This window comes from Saimiri boliviensis, chromosome 18 (assembly GCF_048565385.1).
Source record: "Saimiri boliviensis isolate mSaiBol1 chromosome 18, mSaiBol1.pri, whole genome shotgun sequence".
Taxonomy (NCBI): Eukaryota; Metazoa; Chordata; class Mammalia; order Primates; family Cebidae; genus Saimiri; species Saimiri boliviensis.
Genome location: NC_133466.1, coordinates 12,093,780 through 12,115,772, shown reverse-complemented (window position 1 = coordinate 12,115,772; position 21,993 = coordinate 12,093,780). Strand labels below are relative to the sequence as shown.

The 21,993-nt window shown below is 43.1% G+C and overlaps 1 protein-coding gene across 4 annotated transcripts in view; it reads right to left on the bottom strand.

Annotated features, from left to right (window-relative positions):
* Nucleotides 1–20,671, bottom strand: part of TMEM50B (transmembrane protein 50B) — a 32,652-nt gene extending 11,981 nt beyond the window's left edge. Inside the window, exons 1-4 of one of the 4 annotated variants that reach the window (XM_039480542.2) lie at nt 20,544–20,671; nt 9,009–9,148; nt 6,093–6,205; nt 2,754–2,821 (exon numbers count right to left, since the gene is read on the bottom strand). In XM_039480542.2, the coding sequence (XP_039336476.1) occupies nt 2,754–2,821; nt 6,093–6,205; nt 9,009–9,107 (280 nt within the window). In that variant the 5' untranslated portion in view covers nt 9,108–9,148; nt 20,544–20,671. Of the gene's footprint in view, nt 1–2,753; nt 2,822–6,092; nt 6,206–9,008; nt 9,149–20,276; nt 20,323–20,478; nt 20,502–20,543 lie in introns of those variants that run through there. The other 3 variants (XM_010338307.3, XM_010338309.3, XM_010338308.3) reach the window with 3 other exon arrangements.
* Between the last annotated feature and the right edge of the window lie 1,322 nt (nt 20,672–21,993).

The window sequence follows — 21,993 nt, the reverse complement described above, 5'->3', positions numbered from 1 at the left end:
TAGACAGCCATCACCACATAGGAATGAGAGATTTCAAGTGAATAAGGACTAATATGTCCCTTTTTAATCAATGGTAAGCTTCTAAAATCACACCATTACTCAATATGGTACAAATAATGGCCATTCTTTAGGAGTATATTCATGCCTTTTTATGGCTGAGGCAGCCAATCTGTACCACAGATTCTTGAAAAGTACAAAATCAGAAGCATCTCTTCAACCATGCATTGAACAAAATTCTAGATCTCAATAATGTAATCATCTGGACACTTGAGTAGATTCAACACATTTTTAGGAAAGCAGGTTAACACTTGCACCAGACCCTATTCACAGGTATATTGACAGTCCCATCACCTGTGGAAGAACAACGCTCTGCTGAAGTAAAAATAAAATCCTAGCCAACTTCCATAACAGAAAACTAAATTTGCCTCAGTTGAAAATATTTTGTTACCAGTGAATAGATTCATTTTAGACACCAGATAAGGAAGAAGCACTGATCAAAGCTCATCATGGTTACAACAGCTGATATTTGAGAGAAACAGGCCTCTATGTTATCTAAATTTTACTACAATACTAAGCAGATCTTCAGAAATAAACAGTAATGTTTAGTTCTTTGGAGAAATACAACCTCTAAATTATATTCAATCATATTTTTTATCTAATAACTATTAAAAAATTCTTAAAGGCTGGGAATGGTGGCTCACACCTGTAATCCCAGAAATTTGTGAGGCAAAGGTGGGCGGATTACCTGAGCTCAGGAGTTCGAAACCAACCTGGGCAACATGGTAAAACCCCATCTCTACTAAAAGTACAAAAAATCAGCCAAGTGTGATGGCGGTGTGATCTGTAGAGACATGGCAAAACCTGTCTCTACAAAAAATAGAAATAAATGAGCTGGGCGCAGCAGCATGTGCCTGTAATTCCAGCTACTTGGATAGTCGAGGTGGGAGGATCACTTGAGCTCAGACTGTGGAGGCTGCAGTGAGCCAGGATCGTGCCACTGCACTCCAGCCTGGGTGACAGAATAACATTCTGTTTCAAAAATAATAATACAAAAAAAAAGAAAAGAAAAAAACATTAATAATAATAAAATAATTGGCCGGGCGCGGTGGCTCAAGCCTGTAATCCTAGCACTTTGGGAGGCCGAGGCGGGTGGATCACAAGGTCGAGAGATCGAGACCAACCTGGTCAACATGGTGAAACCCCGTCTCTACTAAAAATACAAAAAATTAGCTGGGCATGGTGGTGCGTGCCTATAATCCCAGCTACTCAGGAGGCTGAGGCAGGAGAACTGCCTGAACCCAGGAGGTGGAGGTTGCAGTGAGCCGAGATCGCGCCATTGCACTCCAGCCTGGGTAACAAGAGTGAAACTCCGTCTCAAAAAATAATAATAATAATAATAATAATAAAATAATTAATTAACAAGGCCAGGAGTAGTGGCTCATGCCTGTAATACCAGCACTTTGGGAGGCCAAGGTGGGCAGATCACAAGGTCAGGATGGAGGCCATCCTGGTTAACACAGTGAAACCCCATCTCTACTAAAAATAGCAAAAAATTAACTGGGCGTGGTGGCACACCACCTGTAGTCCCAGCTACTTGGGAGGCTGAGGCAGGAGAATCGCTTGAACTCGGGAGGTGGAGGTTGCAGGGAGCCAAGATCGTACCACTGCACTCCAACCTGGGTGACAGAGCAAGACTCCATCTCAAAATAAATAAATAGGCTGGGCACAGTGGCTCACGCCTGTAATCACAGCACTTTGGGAGGCCAAGGCAGGTGGATCACAAGGTCAAGAGATCAAGACCATCCTGGCCAATGTGGTGAAACCCCATCTCTACTAAAAATACAAAAATTAGCTGGGTGTGGTGGCTCGAGCCTTTAGTCCCAGCTACTCAGGAGGCTGAGGTGGGAGGTACTTGAACCCAGGAGGTGGAGGCTGCAGCGAGCCAAGATTGCACCACTGCACTCCAGCCTGGCGACAGAGCAAGACTCCATCTCAAAAGTAAATAAATAAATAAGTGAATTTTATTGTACTTGAATTATATTCAATTAAGCTAACAAAAAGAAAAATAGTTCTCGATGAGAAACAAGCACAGCATGGTGGCTAAAAGGACGGGCTCTGGAGCCAGACTGTCAGTATTCACTCCCAGCTCCAACACTTACTGGCTCTGTGACTCTGGACAAGTTATAAGTCCACTGTACCTTAATTTCTTCATATTACAACATAACTTTAAAAAAAATACAATCAGATGACAATTCAAAAGAATTCAAATTACAAAAAAATAATTTATGTGTAGACAAATAGCATCTTTCTTCTCAACAATTTGGTTGCAGTCTGTGGGTAGCTACTCAGGTGATCAGGAGTGATTGTAAAGACACTGTAGTCCTAGGTTTGATCCCCTAATGTGTTCATTATTTTCCTGGCAATAATCATAGTCAGCCATCTTCTAAGTAATATTATTGGTCAACAATTGGGATAAGAATAAATCCATCATTAGTACTGGAGTCCAAGATCCATTTGAACAGCAATATTTGTTTATCAATATCACTGGCAGTATAACACGACAAAAACAGTAACTTCTAGCAATAACTTTAACTTTCTTAAGGATATGAATAACACCAAAACTTTGTTTAAAGCAAATAGAAAATATCCTATATAATTATTACCAGTCCTGAATAAAGACTCACAACAGAGGCTTTTTTTCTACTGATAAATTTATATTTTGCTAACACACATTAAAAGTTCAAAATCTTTACCTGTTCTTCCTAAACAGCCACTTTCATAGCTATCACCTCTCACCTGAGCATTGGAGACAGCATTTATCCTAGAAACAGTACAAAATCGTCAAACGGATTTCAGTATTTGCTGTTAAAATACTCAAATATTTACATATCACTTAGAAGGAAAACAGATTATTTCATAACTAAAGTCCATATCTGAATAATTTAACATATTTTTTAACCTAATAAAAATGCTAATGGACAGAAATGTTACATTAATCTTATTTTTATAAAGTACACCCAGAAAATACATTTATTTTAGATTTCTATCATTTGTCCCTAGAGATTATACAAGAGGGGCCAGGTTTCTGGTTTCTTTGTCTATTTCACATTTATATGTGAATGACTCAGTGTTATACCATTTTAAGGTTCTCATTATGATCAAGAGTTAAACAATTTCTCTTTGTGTTAAAAGTCAGGTGATTTTCTATGATCCATTTCTTAAGCTCAGAGAAAATGCAGTTTATGTATAATAAATAAGCCCACTTTATTCAGCTTCCCCTTCCACTTTTGTTAGAGCAAGGTACATTAGTTGCAGCAGGAATTGCTTTTTAGCAGCCAGAATGGATATAAGTAGTTTCATTTTCCATAATATAACCTTTTAAAAACTCCTGGTCGGGCAGGGTGGCTCACACGTGTAATCCCAAGGCGGGCAAATTACAAGGTCCGGAATTCAAGACCAGGCTGGCCAACATGGTGAAACCTCGTCTCTACTAAAAATACAAAAACATTAGCATCTGGGCATAGTGGTGGGTTTCTGTAATCCCAGCTTCTCGGGAGGCTGAGGCAGGAGAATCATTTGAGTCACTTGAACCTGGCAGTGGAGGATGCGGTAAGCCAAGATCACATAACTGCACACCAGCCCAGGCCTGGGCAACAGAGTGAGACCCTGTCTCAAAAAAAAAAAAAAAAAAAAAAAAAAAACTCCTGACAGTATAAGGAAATTATGTAATCTTAATGTTTAATTTTTTTTTTAATGTCTTTTTCTTAAAAGACATCCATAAAAAGCTTCCGGCTGGGAGTGGTGGCTCATGCCTGTAATCCCAGCACTTTGGGAGGCTGAGGTGGGTGGATCACGAGGTCAGGACATCAGGACCATCCTGGCCAAAATAGTGAAACCTATCTCTACTAAAAATACAAAAACTGGCCGGGTATGGTGGTACATGCCTGTAATCCCAGCTACTCAGGAGGCTGAGGCAGGAAAATCACTTGAACCAGGGAGTCAGAGGTTGCAACGAACCAAGATTTCTCTATTTCAAGGGCCACAGCACTCCAGCCTGGCAACAAAGCGAGACTCCGTCTCAAAAAAAAAGTTTCTGGGACTCCATGTTTGGATTCCCTTCTACGAACACTCTTGCGGAAGCTGTTTTTCTCCATCCTAGATTTTCCCTCTGGAGTCCCCTTCCACACTCTCTCATCGAAGCCTGTTTTCCCCTCCTAAACTCCATCTCCCTCTACTCCCTTCCACTCAGTGTGGAAGCTGCTTTCCTCTCCTGGATTCCATCCTTCTGGATTCTCCCACTCAGTATGAGAGTTAGCTGTTTCTTTCTCTTTCCTCCTGTTTCTCTATCTCTAAATAAATCACTTCTACAAACAAACAAAAAAAGCTTCCAAGCTCTTTTATGAAATAATATAAACCTAAAAATAATTTAATAAAAAACAAAACCCACCAACAAATCCCTCTGAGGTCAATCTTGCCTTTTCCTCAAACACTGGCAAACACAGTCAAGTAGCACACTAAAAAATAATAATAGGCCAGGCGCAGTGGCTCAAGCCTGTAATCCCAGCAATTTGGGAGGCCGAGGCGGGTGGATCACAAGGTCAAAAGATCGAGACCATTCTGGTCAACATGGTGAAACCCCGTCTCTACTAAAAATACAAAAAATTAGCTGGGCATGGTGACGCGTACCTGTAATCCCAGCTACTCAGGAGGCTGAGGAAGGAGAATTGCCTGAACCCAGGAGGTGGAGGTTGCGGTGAACCAAGACCGTGACATTGCACTCCAGCCTGGGTAACAAGAGCGAAACTCCGTCTCAAAAGTAATAATAATAATAATAATAATAATAATAATAATACTCCAGCCAGGCGTGGTGATTCACACCTGTAATCCCTGCACTGGGAGGCCGAGGCAGGCAGATCATGAGGTCAGGAGATCAAGACCATCCTGGCCAACATGGTAAAACCCCATCTCTACTAAAAATACCAAAAAATTTAGATGGGCTTAGTGGCACGCTCCTGTAGTCCCAGCTACTCGGGAGGCTGAGGCAGGAATATCACTTGAACCCAGGAGGCAGAGGCTGCAGTGAGTTGAGATGGCACCACAGCATTCCAGCGTGGCAACAGAGCGAGACTTGGTCTCAAAAAAAAATAATAATAATAATATAGGGCCGGGCACGGTGGCTCAAGCCTGTAATCCCAGCACTTTGGGAGGCCGAGGCGGGTGGATCACAAGGTTGAGAGATCGAGACCATCCTGGTCAACATGGTGAAACCCCGTCTCTACTAAAGATACAAAAAATTAGCTGGGCATGGTGGCACGTGCCTGTAATCCCAGCTACTCAGGAGGCTAAGGCAGGAGGATTGCTTGAACCCAGGAGGCGGAGGTTGCGGTGAGCCGAGATCGTGCCATTGCACTCCAGCCTGGGTAACAAGGGCGAAACTCTGTCTCAAAAAAAAAAATAATAATAATACTCCAAGGTAAAAGTTGAGTGTATTACAACACCTAGGGATGATTTACCATTAAAAAAATGCAGAAATGTAACGTTTCATTAAATCTCAGAGGCCATCAATTTTAAGATACACCATTACTTAATACTGACAAGAAATAAAAATATTATCAATTATAATTCTAAGATGCCACTGGCCGTAAGATGCATCCTGATATTAAGAGGTATTAAAATATTTTTTTAAAAATCTGGGAACTGAAAATACGTAACTGACCAGATTTTTAAAATATGAGAAAAAAAATCATAAGATAATCTTTATAGATGCTAAAACCAAATCCAACACTCATTCTTGGTTAAAAAAAAAATCATAATAGGCTGGGCATAGTGGCTCATGCCTGTAATCCAAGCACTTTGGAGGCCAAGGCAGGCGGACCACCTGAGGTCGGGAGTTCAAGACTAGCTTGACCAATATGGTGAAACCCGTCTTTAAAAAAAAAAAAAAAATCGTAGTAAAATGGGAATTATGTATGTATTGTGTTTAAAAAGAATCTATCAATTAAATTAAAAAGTTATTCAAGAAAGCACTGCACATTAAGGGGAAAATATTTTTAGAAAAATCATCTTGAATAGAGAATTATCTTTATACTTACATGAAGAAAGCCAATGTGGAAAATACACCACATGTGTGAAAGGCATGGTTCAACTGTTCTGGCTTCGGATACACCACAGCTGCATCAATCATTATCCACCAGCCTGTAAAAAACTTAAAACACAGCCCAAGTCATTGAAACACTAAAACTCTTGCTAGCATAATACCTGCTTTTTAACATTCCTTTTGTCCTACAGATCATATAAATGGGCCAGGGCCAGAGGCTCATGCCTATAATCCCAGCACTTTGGGAGCCGACACAGGTGAATCAACTGAGGTCAGGAATTCGAGACCAGCCTGGACATCACGGTGAAACCCTGTCTCTACTAAAAACACAAAAACTAGCCAGGCATGGTGGAGTGTGCCTGTAGTCCCAGCTACTGGGGAGGCTGAGGCAGGAGAATCACTTGAACCCGGGAGGCGAAGGCTGCAGTGGGCCAACATTGTGCCACTCCACTCCAGCTTGGGTGACAGAGCGAGACTCTGTCTCAAAAAAAAAAAAAAATCACATAAAACTCAAATATTTCTACTTTGAAATATGGATGCTAAAATGTAAAAAATAAGAATCCTTTGTTTATTTACTGTTTATTGTTTTGTTTTTTAAGAGACCGGGTCTCCCTCTGTAGCCAGGCTGGAATGCAGTGGTGCGAACTTAAACTAACTGCAACCTCAAACTCCTGGACTCAAGCAATCCTCTCACCTGAGTCTCCTGAGCAACTAGGATTACAGGCTCATGCCAACACTCTGGCTCATTTAAAATCTTTTTTTTTTTTTTTTTTGTCGAGACAGGGTCCCATTATGCTGTCCAAGCTGGTCTCAAACTCCTGGTCTCAAGTGATCCTCCTACCTCAGTCTCCCAAAGCACTAGGATTACAGGCATGAGCCATCTTACCCTTATGCTTTATAGCAGATGAGGTGAACATCACTACTCAAATCTATATAAGATTCTGAAGTTCTACTCTCAGTGCACACAGACATACGTATTATTTGGAAATGGATTATCTGCTTCTTTCATCCACCATTGCTACATGCAGTAGAAACTCTCTTTACTAACCTCCAACATAACCGACTCCCTAATGACCTGATGTGTTCCATTCCTTCTAGAGAACATTCCTTTTAATATGCCCAAGCACTTTTGCTCCCACAAATGAGTTGTATTCTTACCAAGACTCAGTTATCAAGTCTCCAAAACTACTTAAGCCTGCTAGTTTTAATTATGTAATTTAATTAAATATTGTATAACTGAACATGAGTTTGTAGAATGCAATGTTTCTATGTAAATTAAGCTGAACAAACAAAGTAGACAAGTTGCTAAATAATTTCTTAGACAAATAAGTACAGGTAAATGACCATAAAGAGCAGGAAAAACTTACAAACATTAAAAAGAATTCTGCATGCAGGCCAGGCACCAGTGGCTCACACCTGTAATCCTAGCACTTTGGGAGGCCAAGGCGGGTGGATTACTTGATGTCAGGAGTTTGAGATCGGCCTGGCCAATATGTCGAAACTTCATGTCTACTAAAAATACAAGGCCAGGCAGAATGGCTCACCTGAGGCCAGGAGTTGGAGAGTCTACTAAACATACAAAAATTAGCTGTGTGGGGCGGTGGGTTCCTGTAATCCCAGCTGCTCAGGAGGCTGAGACAGGAAAATTGCTTGAACCTGGGAGGCGGAGGCTGCAGTGAGCTGAGATCATGCCACTGCACTCCAGCCTGGGCGACAGAAAGAGACTTGTCTCAAAAAACTTCAAATACAAATACAAAAATTAGCTGGGCTCCCAGCTACTTGGGATGTTTAGGCACAAGAATTGCTTAAACCTGGGAAGTCAGAGGCAGAGGCTGCAGTGAGCAGATTGCTTCACCATGATCATTAGTTCTTGCTCTGCTTTATTTCATTTTGTTTTTCTATTGGACTTTGGGTGTAGAACTGTACACTGAAAGAGATGAATTTTTAAAATATAAACAGATAAAGAAATTTGCTTCCAAAAAACACAGTGGGAGCCAGGAATGGTAGTGTGAATCTGTAGTCCCAGCTAGTTGGGAGACTGAACCAGGAAGATTGCTTGAGGCCATGAATTTGAAGCTGTAGTACACTGTAATCACACCTGTAAACAGCCACTGTATTCCAGTCTGGACAACATAGCAAGAAAGACCTCATCTCTTAAAAAAAAAAAAAAAAAAAAAAAAAGCAGTGCGGACAGGGAGTGGTTGATGGAATTATAAAGCAAGATAGGTCCTGATTTTGGGTGTTTTTTTTTGTTTTTTTTTAAAGCTGGATGATAGGTACATGGAATAAAAGAGGAGATGGAACCTTTATATCATTCTCTCTTTTTGTTTTATGCTTGTCATTTTTAATAGTAAAAAGTTTTAAAAATTGTGGAAAGAAAATTAAACAACAGTTTCCTTCACAAATGTCTTCCTCTTATGTTCGCCAGTGTTGCAGCTGAGGAAACAGAGATGGCATTTCTTCCCTAAAGTTGCTGCAGGGCTTCGGTTCTAATGTAGCCAAAGGTTGTTACCATTAACTGCAGAGTACCATCACTGTTGTCTAACCTTCAATAAGTCACAACAATAATTTTGGGTTACATCAAATTCTGAGGATTTAAGGATCTTAAAGTACTGCATGCAAAACTGTATCACATATTGTATCACTAAGTTTAAAATGCCATTGCCTATAATAATTATATTATCACTGGAACTGAGGAAAAGATATTAAATATACGTTTACAAAGTCAAAATGAATCCAGGGCCTACCATATTCTGTTCGGCAATAGTATCTAGAACTCTGATAATTATCTATACAAAACAGTAGTGAAATAAATAGTTCTGGAAAGCCATTCTCAGTTCAAAGAAATCAACATTAATTTCCAGAGCAAAAGATAAGGCATAAATGTCACCAACCAGTCTTTCTCACTTACCAATATACCTGCTACAACAGACGCCACAGCATTTCTTCTCTCACTCCAGTCAATACATTCACATTCTGGCCAACGAAAATTATCTAGGAAGCCTGCCATTTTTACTTCTTAAGCATAAATTTTTCATTAAATGCTGTATCCTACAAACAGAGAGACAAAAGCTAATCAACCTAAGAAAATGTTTTCTAACAGTCTAATATCTTACTCCTTTCTTAAAGCTTTATACACAACTTTACTTTAGGTCCTATTCTACTGTAGTTAAGAAAAATTCAGGCCAGGCGTGGTGGCTCAAGCCTGTAATCCCAGCACTTTGGGAGGCCGAGGCAGGTGGATCACGAGGTCGAGATCGAGATCATCCTGGTCAACATGGTGAAACCCCGTCTCTACTAGAAATACAAAAAATTAGGTGGGCATGGTGGCGCGTGCCTATAATCCCAGCTACTCAGGAGGCTGAGCAGGAGAATTGCCTGAACCCAGGAGGCAGAGGTTGCGGTGGGCCGAGATTGTGCCATTGCACTCCAGCCTGGGTAACAAGAGCGAAAACTCCGTCTCTAAAAAAAAAAAAAAAAAAAGAAAGAAAAGAAAAATTCAATACTTCAACAAGTACCTAATTGAGATGTATATAGGACTATGCTAGGACACATGGGGGAGGCTGCTATTTGATAAATGAACACCATGGTTTTAAAACACGTCTACGAGCTAGGCACGGTGGCTCATGCCTGTAATCTCAGCACTTTGGGAGGCTGAAGTGGGCACATTACTTGAGGCCAGGAGTTCGAGACCAGCCTGGCGAATATAATGAAACCCTGTCTCTACTAAAAATACATGATGACACATGTATTTTTAGTAGAGACAGGAGGCTGAGGCACAAGAATTGCTTGAATCTGGAAGGCAGAGATTGCAGTGAGCCAAGATCATGCCACTTCACTCCAACCTGGGCAACAGAGCAAGACTCTGTCACAAAAATAAATAAATGAAATAAACATGTCTAAAATATTTGATGCTGCTTCCATTGAGAGGTAGATTTATGTCATACCCTTGAATTTGGGTCAACAATAAAGACTAGCTGACCAGTACAGAGTGATGCTATGTAACTTCTGCCATGCAACTTCCAAGATCAGGTCACAGAAGGCAATGGAGCATCTGCCTGGGTCTCTGGAACACTAATGCTTGGGCTACCATGCTGTGAGGAGACCATTTATAGGTGTTCTGTCCCACAGTTCCACTTGAGGTCCCAGCCAACAGCTAGCATTAATTGCCAGACACGTGAGTAAAGACACTCTTAGGTGACTGCTATGCAGCTATAGCATCTCCCCCAAAGTTTGAGCCTTCCCAGGTAAGGCACCAGATACATAGAACAGAGTTACATCATCCTGGCTGTGCTCCTTCCAAATTCCTGACCCATAAAATCTAATAAACAATAAAATGACTGTTTTGAGCCACAGGGTCTTGGCGTTAATCTGTAATACATAGATTCATGTAATGTAATATATAACTAGAAGGAGAAAAACCATGTGCCTAAATAACTATAAGAGTGTAACATACTATTTTAAAAACATAAAGATACTGTGTCCAGATGAAATGTTTAAAGGCAACCATAAATCCTAGAAAGAAAAAAAAACCATTTGAAAGCACTGGAGAGGGCTGAAAAGCAAGCAGAAATTGGAGGAAACTTCACCCTTGTAAGAAAGAAAACACGGCTGGGCACGGTGGCTCATGCCTACAATCCCAGCACTTTGGGAGGCCGAGGCAGGTGAATCAGCTGAGGTCAAGAGTTCGAGAGTAGCATGGCCAACACGGTGAAATCCCATCTCTACTAATAATACAAAAATCTGAGGCAGGAGAACCAGTTGAATCTAGGAGGTGAAGACTGCAGTGGGCTGAGATCGTGCCATTGCACTCTAGCCTGGGCGACAAGAGCAAAACCCCGCCTCAACAAAAAAAAGAAAGAAAGAAAGAAAGAAAACACAGCTGGGCGCGTGGTGGCTCAGGCCTGTACTCCCAGCACTTTGGGAGGCTGAGGTGGGTGGATCACTTGAAGTGAGGAGTTTGTGACCAGCCTGGCCAACATGGTGAAACCCCATCTCTACTAAAAATACAAAAAACTGAGGCAGGAGAAGCATTTGAACACAGGAGGCAAAGGTGGCAGTGAGCCAAGATTGTGCCACTGCACTTCAGCCTGGGTGACAAAGTGAGACTCCGTCTCAAAAAACAAAAGCAGGCCGGGCACGGTGGCTCAAGCCTGTAATCCCAGCACTTTGGGAGGCCGAGGTGGGTGGATCACAAGGTCGAGAGATCAAGACCATCCTGGTCAACACGGTGAAACCCCGTCTCTACTAAAGATACAAAAAATTAGCTGGGCATGGTGGCACGTGCCTGTAGTCCCAGCTATTCAGGAGGCCGAGGCAGGAGAATTGCTTGAACCCAGGAGGCGGAGGTTGCAGTGAGCCGAGATCGCGCCATTGCACTCCAGCCTGGGTAACAAGAGCGAAAACTCCGTCTCAAAAAAAAAAGCAAACAAAAAAATTCAGCCGGGTGTGGTGGTGTGCGCCTGTCATCCCAGCTAGTCTGGAGGCTGAGATAGAATCGTTTGATCCCGGGAGGCGGAGGTTGCAGTGAGCCTAGATTGCACCACTGCATTCCAGCCTGGGCAACAGAGCAAAACTCCATCTAAAAAAAGAAAAAAAAAGAAAGAAAACACAGTAAGTGAGATCAGCTGTTCCCCTGAGGAACCCCTTTAACCTCCCACTACCAGCCCAGGGAGTCCCCTTGGAACAAAGCAGCTAAAATGCAAGCAAAAAGCCACAGTTCTCTTGGCTTGAGATGCCAGAAGATGGAGTTCAGTACCACCAGAGCAGCTGGAAATTGAGGGGGAAAATCTTCAAAAGGAGTAAGTCACAAAGAGAGCCCCAAACACTTAAATATAAGAGAGACATTTTAGAATTTGAGTTCCACCAGGTCAGGGAGGATCAGTAAACACTGTAGGGACATATCCTAACAAAATATAAAACCAAGTCTCCACAATTTTAAGGTAATCAGCCAATATTTTAACTGCCTGTTACAACAAAAAGCAACACTTTTCAGATGAAGATAACTAAATCAATTCATATTATTCACAATGTCCAATATATACTAAAAAAACTACTAGACATGCAAAGAAGCGGGAAAATGTGTTCTATTTTTAAGGAGGAAAAAGAACAGTCAATAGAAATAAACCCAAAATGACTCACATATTGAAATCAGCAGACAAGGACTTCAAAGCACCCATTATAGTAATCATACTCAAGGACTTAAAGGAAAACATGGTCAAAATAACAGAACCAGTGTGGCATCTTAGCAGTGAAAAGGAAACTATTTTTTAAAAAAAGAATCAGCAGCCAATATGATGGCTTGCATCTGCAATCCCAGTTACTTAGAAGGCTGAGACAGGGAGACTGCTTGAGGCCAGGACTTCATGCCCAGCCCAGACAACATGGTGAGACCCTGTTTCTAAAAAACAAATTAAAATGTAAAAAGATTCAAATGGAAATTCTAGAGCTGCAAATTACAATGTTTGAGTTTAAAAATTAACTAAACGAACTTAATTGAAGATTGAGACAGTAGAAGAAAGGAACAATAAACTGAAACATCAAAAGAAATTATCTAGTGTAGAGACTTGAGGAACAATACTAAGTGATCTAAAATACATGTAATTAAAGTCCCAGAAGAAGAAGAGACAGAATGAGAAAGAAAAAAAGTTGTGAAAAAATAACAGATGCTCTGGGTGTGGTGGCTCATGCCTGTAATCCCAGCACTTTAGTTGGCTGGGATCACCTGAGGTCAGGAGTTCAAGACCAGTCTGGCCAACATGGTGAAACCTGTCACGCTAAAAATACAAAATCAGCCAGGTGTGGTGGCGCATGCCTGTAATCCCAGCTACTTGGGAGGCTGAGGCAGGACAATCACTTGAACCTGGGGGGCAGAGGTTGCAGTGAACTGAGATCACACCATTCACTGCACTCTAGCCTGGAAAACAAGAATGAAACTCTGCCTCAAAAAAAAAAGAAAAACAGATGAAAATTTCTCAAATTTAGTGAAAAATATTAACTTACAAATCTAAAAAACTTGGCAAACTCTAAGGAGGATAAATACAAAGAAAACATCATAATCAAACTGCTGAAAAGCAGAGATAAAGAGAAACTCTTGAAACAACTTTATGGAGAAAAAAAATAAATACAACATATACAGAGATAGAACAATACAAATGATGGCTGACTTGTAATCAGAACAATGGAAGCCAGAAAAGAGAGGAATGACATTGTTAATAATGCTTTAAGAAAAAAAAAAAAATCAGACCAGGTGCGGTGGCTCACGCCTGTAATCCCAACACTTTGGACACTGAGGTGGGCAGAATGCTTGAGGCCAGGAGTTCAAGACTAGCCTGGCCAACATGGAGAAACCCCATCTCTACATCTCCACTACAAATACAAAAATTAATTGGGCATGATGGTGCTTGCCTGTAGATCCAGCTACTTGGGAGGCTGAGGTATGAGAATCACTTGAACCCAGGAGGTGGATGTTACAGTGAGCCAAGATCATACCACTCCGGCCTGGGTGACAAAGTAAGACCCTGTCTCAGAAAAGAAAGAAAAAAAAAATTCAATCCTGAATTCTATACCCAACAAAAATATTCTCCAAAAATGAGGATAGCCAAACATGGTGGTATGCACCTGTAATCCCAGCTACTCAGGAGGCTGGAGGCTAAGATGGAAGGATCACTTGTGCCCAGAAGTGCAAGGTTACAATGAGCTATGATGGGTGACTGAGTGAGACCCTGTCTCAAAAAAACAAGGTGAAAGCAATTCTACTCCTATCTAACTACTTAAGAGAAATGAAAACATATCTTCACAATAACTTGTTCAAAGCAGCATTATTCATAATTTCCAAGGAGTGGAAGACCAAACATACATCAACAGATGGATAAACAAAACACAGCACAGCCATACAATGAAATACCAAATCAGCAACAAAAACAAATGAGGTTCCTACTGACAGAAGCTACAACATGAACAAACCTCAAAAACCGACTAAGTAAAAGACAGAAGACCACATATTGTATGGTTCCATTTACAAGAAACATCCAGAATAGACAAATCTATAGACATGAAGTAGATTAGTGGCTGTCTGGGGATGGGGAGGAGAAAGATATCAAGTGACTGCAAAAGGCCACAAGATTCTAAAACTAGATTGTGGCAATGACTGCACAGCTCCATAAATACTAAAAATCATTCAACTATACACTTAAAACAGGTGAATGTTAGAGTATATATACTGTATCTCAACAAACTTTTCTTTGGCGGAGGGAGGGGGTTGTTTTTTGTCTTTTTAAGAGAAACAGGGTTTCACCAAGTTGTCCAGGCTGGTCTCAAACTCCTGAACTCAAGCAATCTGCCTGCCTTAGCCTCCCAAAATGCTGAAATTACAGGTATGTGCCACCATTCCCAACCTTTTTTTTTTTTTTTTTTTTTTAGTAAGAGTAAAATAAAGGTACTTCCAGGTAAACAAAAACTGAGACAATTAATCACCAAATCTGCATGAAAAGAAGTGCTAAAGGGAATTCTTTAAGCTAAAGGGAATGGTACCAGATGAAACTGAGACCTACAATAGGAATGAAGAGGCCAGGTGTGATGGCAGCACTTTGGGAGGCCAAGGTGGGTGAATTACCTGAGGTCGGGAGTGGGTAGATTACCTGAGGTCAGACCAGCCTGGACAACTTGGTGAAACCCCATCTTTACTAAAAATACAAAAAATTAGCCAGGCATGGTGGTGGGCATTTATATAATCTCAGCTACTCAGGAGGCTGAGGCAAGACAATCGCTGGGACCCAGGAGGTGGAGGTCACAGTGAACTGAGCTTGTGCCACTGCACTCCAGCCTAGGCAACAAAAGCAAAACTCCATCACCAAAAAAAAGAAAAAAGAAAAAAAAGACAACAATTTAAAGCAAAAATTAGAACACTGTATAGAATGTCCACAAAGATAAATTTCTTTCTAAACAGTATGTCAGTTATGTTTTCAAATAATACCCTTAAAATATGGTTTTAGGTAAAATATCTCTAAATTTAAAGTAATGAATCCAATTGTTAATCTACAAAAGTACAATAAATATATTACAGAAGGTCCAAACACTGAAAACACAGACTGGGAGACAATATTTGCAAAACAAATATCTGGCAAAGGACTTGTCCTTGAATATATAAAGAACTCCTAAACATTAATAATAAAAAGATAAAATATAGGCAATAAAAAGTATATGAAACTTGAACAATTTATGACCAATAAGCCCTTAAAATGATGTTCAACATCATTAGTCAACAGGGAAATGCAAATTAATGAAACATTATCTCATACCTACCATAATAGTGAAACTTAAAAAGATTGATGGCCAGGCGAGGTGGCTCACACCTGTAATCCCAGCACTTTGGGAGGCCAAGAGCGGGCGGATCACGAGGTCAAGACATTGAAACCACCCTGGCCAACATGGTGAAACCCCATCTCTGCTAAAAATATAAAAAGTTAGCTGTCGCCGGGCGCGGTGGCTCAAGCCTGTAATCCCAGCACTTTGGGAGGCTGAGGCGGGTGGATCACAAGGTCGAGAGATCGAGACCAACCTGGTCAACATGGTGAAACCCCGTCTCTACTAAAAATACAAAAAATTAGCTGGGCATGGTGGCGCATGCCTGTAATCCCAGCTACTCAGGAGGCTGAGGCAGGAGAATTGCCTGAACCCAGGAGGCGGAGGTTGCGGTGAGCCGAGATCGTGCCATTGCACTCCAGCCTGGGTAACAAGAGCGAAACTCCGTCTCAAAAAAAAAAAAAAAAAAAAAAAATTAGCTGTCACCACCAAAAATACAAAAAAAATTGGCTGGACGTGGTGGTGTGTGCCTGTAATCCCAGCTACTCAGGAGGCTGAGGCAAGAAAATTGCTTGAACCAGGGAGTCGGAGGTTGCAGTGAGCGGAGATCACACCACTGCACTCTAGCCTGGCAACAAAGAAAAAAAAATCTATTTTTGAAAAATATTTAATGGCAAAAGCAAATGGTAATGACTAATATTAAGTGAAAAAAAGCAGATTATAAAAGTGTATCTACACTCTCATTTCGTTTAGGAAAAAAGATTTAACAGTATTTGTGTATAAACACACACATATATTAAAAACTCTGGAAGGACAAAGAGGGTCAAACACCAGTACTTTCATAATATTATCATGTTTGTAGGTGGTAGGATCATGTGTTTGTTTTGCTTTTTGTTTGTTTGTACATTTTCAAAGTTTGCTGTACTAAGCATGAATTACTTTTTAAAATACAAAGTTTATTATAATTAACACAAAAATTTGCCTATTCTTCTTGCTTGCTGAGTGACATCTTGTACAGTATAACATGTCTGTAACTGCTTTTAGTAAACTTTAAATTATTATTGGTTTTTTTTTTTTTTTTTTTTTTTTTTTTTTTTTTTTTTTGAGATAGGTTCTTGCTCTGTTGCCCAGGCTGGAGTGCAGTGGTGCTATAACAATTCAGTACAGCCTCAACCTTCCAGGCTTAAGCAATCCTCCCATCTTAGCCTCTCAAGTAGCTGGGACCACAGGCACATGCCACTATGCCCGGCTACTTTTTAAACTTGTTGTAGAGATGGAGATCTCTCTATGTTGCCTAGGCTCTTCTCAAACTCCTGGGTTCAAGTGATCTTTCCAGGATTATAGGTATGAACCACCATGCCTGGCAGAAAAATTTTGGAGGTCAAGGTATGTTATCCCACAAAACTGATCCTGGTACCAAAGGTGGAAAAAAAAAAACACCAACAAGATTATTGAACTGGATGAATGGATTACATGTCTGACCCACAAGTCCTATAATATATTAGATAGCAATTATTCCTATTATGAGAGGCAACTCTTTACAAAAAGAAATACGAGACCTTTTTAGAGGGCATTTTAAGTGATTCAAAGGTCAAAATTCTATTTTCAAAAATGCAATTTAGAAAACCAAGGAACGCTTACAAAAAGCAAAAGAAAATAAATACATTTTTAAACATACAAACATGGTCTAAGTAATCTCCATAAGCATCAGTGTCCCAAATAGCGTATTTAATTCAGAATTTGTCATTTATTTATTTAGTTAGTTAGTTAGTTAGTTTTGAGACAGAGTCTCACTCTGTCACCCAGGCTGGAGTGCAGTGGCATGTTCTCGGCTCACTGCAACCTCCACCTCCTGGGTTCAAGTGATTGTCCTGCCTCAGCCTCCGAAGTAGCTGGGATTATAGGTGCACACGACCACACCTGGCTAATTTTTTTGCATTTTCAGGAGAGACAGGGTTTCACCATGTTGGTCAGGCTGGTAACTCCGGACCTCAAATGATCTGCCTGCCTTAGCCTCCCAAAGTGTTGGCAAAACCCCGTCTCTTTTTTTTTTTTTTTTTTTTTTTTAGACGGAGTTTCACTCTTGTTACCCACGCTGGAGCGCAATGGTGCGATCTCGGCTCACCGCAACCTCCGCCTCTGGGTTCAGGCAATTCTCCTGCCTCAGCCTCCTGAGTCGCTGGGATTACAGGCACGCGCCACCATGCCCAGCTAATTTTTTGTATTTTCAGGAGAGACAGGGTTTCACCATGTTGACCAGGATGGTCTCGATCTCTTGACCTCGTGATCCATCCACCTTGGCCTCCCAAAGTGCTGGGATTACAGGCTTGAGCCACCGCGCCCGGCCCCCATCTCTATTTAAACAACAAAAAATATTCAGACACGCAAGGTTTCCAAAAAATGTAACTCTTCTTGTCAAGAAGCTATGGTCGTTTGAGCTTCACCAGGGAGAGTGAAATAAAAAAAGAGAATACAGGATACAGGAAGATCCTGCACAGAAGAGCTAAAGAGAATCCAGCTGTGCCCCAGAAGCAGCAGATAATCAGGCCAGACTCAAGCAGTATAACTCAGGAGATAATGTCCTAGCTGCTATAGCAGTTTTTTGTGGGGCGGTGGGGGGTTGTGCCTTTACAAAAAACAATTTTTTAAGAAATCCATTGGAATATAGCAGCTTTTTAACCTGAGGACTGAATGCTCCAGAAACTTGGCCCAGAGCCTATCTGTAGATCAAGCCGATCAGTGGGGCTTGGCTTGATCTTGAGCATATGCTGATGCAGTTCCTGTTCTCCTGCAAGGAGTACAGCCTTTGTCAGCAGAGGACACTCACTTCCCTCACAGAGAGGTCCTGCCCTGTTAACTACAGGTAGGCCACAGTGCACTAAGAAGCAGAAAATGCAGCGAAGTCCACTCCTTCTGACCTTTTATTTGTAGTCTTTCCAATACTTGGTCCACTAGAACCTTCCAGATAACCTGACTGAGGTGATCCTCCTTTCCTAGGACTCATAACACAGCCCACAAACTTCCTCCAAAAGGCCCCCTGTAAACAGTTGAGAGAGCTGAAGCCATTCTGTTCAGCTCATCTTTTCCTGAAAACTTTCATCTAAGTGCCTGTCCTTTTCTTAATCATTTGACCTTATAATTACAAAATGAGGCTGAGCGCAGTGGCTCATGCCTATAATCCCAGCACTTTGGGAGGCTGAGGCAGGTAGATCACGACATCGGGAGTTCAAGACCAGCCTGGCCAACATAGTGAAACCCCATCTCTACCAAAAATACAAAAATTAGCAGGGCATGGTGGTGCATGCCTGTAGTCCCAGCTACTCGGGAGGCTGAGGAAGGAGAATCACTTGAATTTGGGAGGCAGAGGTTGCAGTGAGCCAAGATCACTCCACTGCATTCCAGCCTGGGTGACAGAGCAAGATTCCATCTAAAAAAAAAAAAAAAAAAAAAATACATTTAAATTAAAAATAATAAAATTTCAGTCCCAAATTGAGAAACATCTAGAATTGGCCAGGCATGGTGGCTAACACTTGTAATTCCAGCAATTTGGGAGGCTGAGGTGGGCGAATCACTTGAGGTCAGAAGTTCAATACTAGCTTGGCCAACATAGTGAAACCCCCTCTCTACTAAAAATATAAAAATTAGCCAGGAATGGAGGCTGAGGCTGTAAAATCCCTTTAACCCTGAAGGCAGAGGTTGCAGTAAGCCGAGATCGGGCCACTGTACTGCAGCCTGGTCGACAGAGTGAGACCGTGTCTGGAAATAAGAAGTAGAAGATAAATTATTTACCTTGGTCCTCAGAATTGAATTCAGAATTCATAAAAGACTAGCCGGTGTAAGGCTGCTGTAATCCTAGTTGACAGAGGAGGGATTGAGGTGGTGAGTGGGGAGGCTGTCTCTGGAAGAAGAAATATACATCCTCACCTCACTCTAATTAAACCTGCTTTTCTGGTGACATCAGCAGTCCGCACCTCACTCTAATTAAACCTGATTATCCAGCGTCATCAATATTCAAGATAACTTTTGGTTTTCATTTCAAGAACAAAGTCTGACACCACTATCCTCAGTTAAAAAAAAATAATAATAACAAAGTTTAAGGTTCGCTCTATCTACGTTTGAAATGTATGTAGGTTTCAAAGACAAAAGACAAAATGATGATGAAAAAGAAGTGTGACCGGCGTGAGAGTTCAGAGCCTCTGAAGTGTCAAGACATGTACAGTGCAGGCAGGGTGAAGAGTCTGAGAGGGTAGGTGGGACCATCCGAAAAGAGAAAGGTCTTCCAGCGCAACGATGCCGATCCCACTTCCCACCCCGTCCCGTTCCAGGCCTACGCCCCTGGCCCCTCCGCGCGCCCCCGACACCCCCACCCCCACCCCGCACGCGCAGCGGGGAGCAGCCGAGCCCAGGCCGTCTCACGGCTTTGGTTTTGAAAGGTCATGTATTTACTTACGAATTTCAGCACTTTCTAACTTACTGCGTTAAGCACCTTTAACCAACTTACTGGCTAAAAAACAAAACGGTCCTACCAGCGACCAACACTGCTACAGTGACAATGCTCTGCTCCTACTTATTTAAAAGGACGGAGCTCAAGGCGTGTAATTCTCAAAAGAATGTGGTTCCTCTTCCCTTTCCCCTCCCGCCTCTCGTAAGGATGAAATCAGAAAAGTGCAGAAAATATGGGCAGCTTCCTAGCAACGGTTAGGGGCAAACGGGAGGGGCGCAGAAGAGCTGGAGCCGTCCCCGACCCCTCGCTCCGGCCTCGGGAGGCCGTCGCGGCCGCAGCAGGGCGTCCCGAAAACCGTAACTTCCGTGCCCGCCGCCCGAGAAGGTGAAAGGCACGAGATGGAGCCTCTCCAGCCCTCCCCAGGAACACAACCTGACAGCGCAACAGCGCGGCGCGGCGGCCTCCCCGGGCTGCTTCCGGGTCGCGGCCGCGCCACGACCACTGGTCGGCCCGAGGGGACGCGGGTAGGGGCCGGAGTCTGCAGGCAGGCGCCGGCGCGGGGATAACCCGGCTGGGCGGCGCCACAGCCCCCGAAGGCCGGGCCGGATCGAGCCCGACGACTGCGCCTCCTTACGTGCAGGCGGCGGGCCCGAGCCCCCTTCCGTAGCCCGGCGCCGGAGACCCGCCGACAGGACTCACCCAGCCTTTCTCAAACGCCCACGCCGACTTCAGGCGCGCGCGCAGGAAGGAGACGGCTGCGCCACAGCCTGGCCAGCGTCCTCCCGCTGCACCTCAGCCTCGGGAGCCGGCAGCTGGAAGCCGGCGTTGGCTGGGGCGCCGGTGAGGCGGGGCCAGGAGCCGTGAGCACCGCAGCAACCAATCGGAGCGCAGCAAGTGTCCAGCCGGGGGCGGGGCGGGGCGCGAGGGGGCGGGGAGAGGGCGTTGGCTGGGCGCGGCGGGGCGCCGGGCGCTCCTCAGCGACCAATCGGCGTGCAGCAAGTGGCCGGCCGGAGGCAGGGCGGGCTCCGAGGGGCGGGGTGGGGACCGCTGCTGTGCGGGCCTCCCGGAGCCGGGCTCCAGACCCAGCTACCTACGGTTCCGAGCAGGGTAGGACGGGCCCCTCCTGTCCCCCGCGGGTGGGCGGCCGCCGCTGGGCTCCCCCTGCTGCGTTTTTGCCCGCCGACTTCAAGTGCCGTACCGTGGATCACGTAGGGAAGGAGCTGGAGACCCGGCGGACCGGGTGTCTCTCCCTTCGCCTGTGACCGATCGGCCTTGTCTGCGAGCTGCCCAGAGTGGGGAAGGTGCTCCGGGAGGGTTCTCGGAACGGAGGGTCTTTAGAGATGCCTTTTTCTAATCCCCTCAATTCAGAAATGGAGACCCAGAAAGTTGGAGTTAGTCAACCAGGGCTACCCATCGAGTGCTGGTTACCCGAGGTTATCGGCACAATTAAACTAGTCTTCTGATTTCCCTCGGCACTCTCCCGTCTATTCACCCAGATTTTTGTCTTTCTTATAGTCAGATCCCTTTCAGGCTCTTGGATTTTCAGCATAACTTTAACAGCCTTTGGAAGCCCCGTCTAGATTTCCTACAGAAATGCCTATAACCGTTTAGTTGTTTGAGGGGAAATCGAGGTTTGTTTTTTGGGTGGTTTGTTTGTTTGGAGAAAGGATCTTGTTCTGTTGTCCAGGCTGGAGTGCAGTGGCGTGATCTTGGCTCACTGCAGTCTCTACCTCCCAGGCTCAATAGATCCTCCCACCTCAGCCTTCCGAGTAGCTGAGATCACAGGGGCATACCACCGTGCTTGGCTAATTTTTGTATTTTTAGTAGAGACGAGATTTCACCAGGCTGATCTCTATCTCCTAACCTCAGGTGATCCATCCGCTTCCGCCTCCCAAAATGCTGGGATTACAGTCATGAGCCACCGTGCCCAGCCAAGTAGAGGTATTATCAATGGAAATCTAAAAAGCATTTTCCCTGAGGTATAATGAAGTTAAAGGTTTTGTATCATGGAATTATCACAAAAAAATGCCATCCGTCCTGGATAATGTTCTCCTATAACCCTTCTACATGTGCTAGGATCTAGGTGTGCTGAATAAGTTACTTTCAATAAATACGTGCTGAATAAGTTACTTTTGAAATATGTCACAAT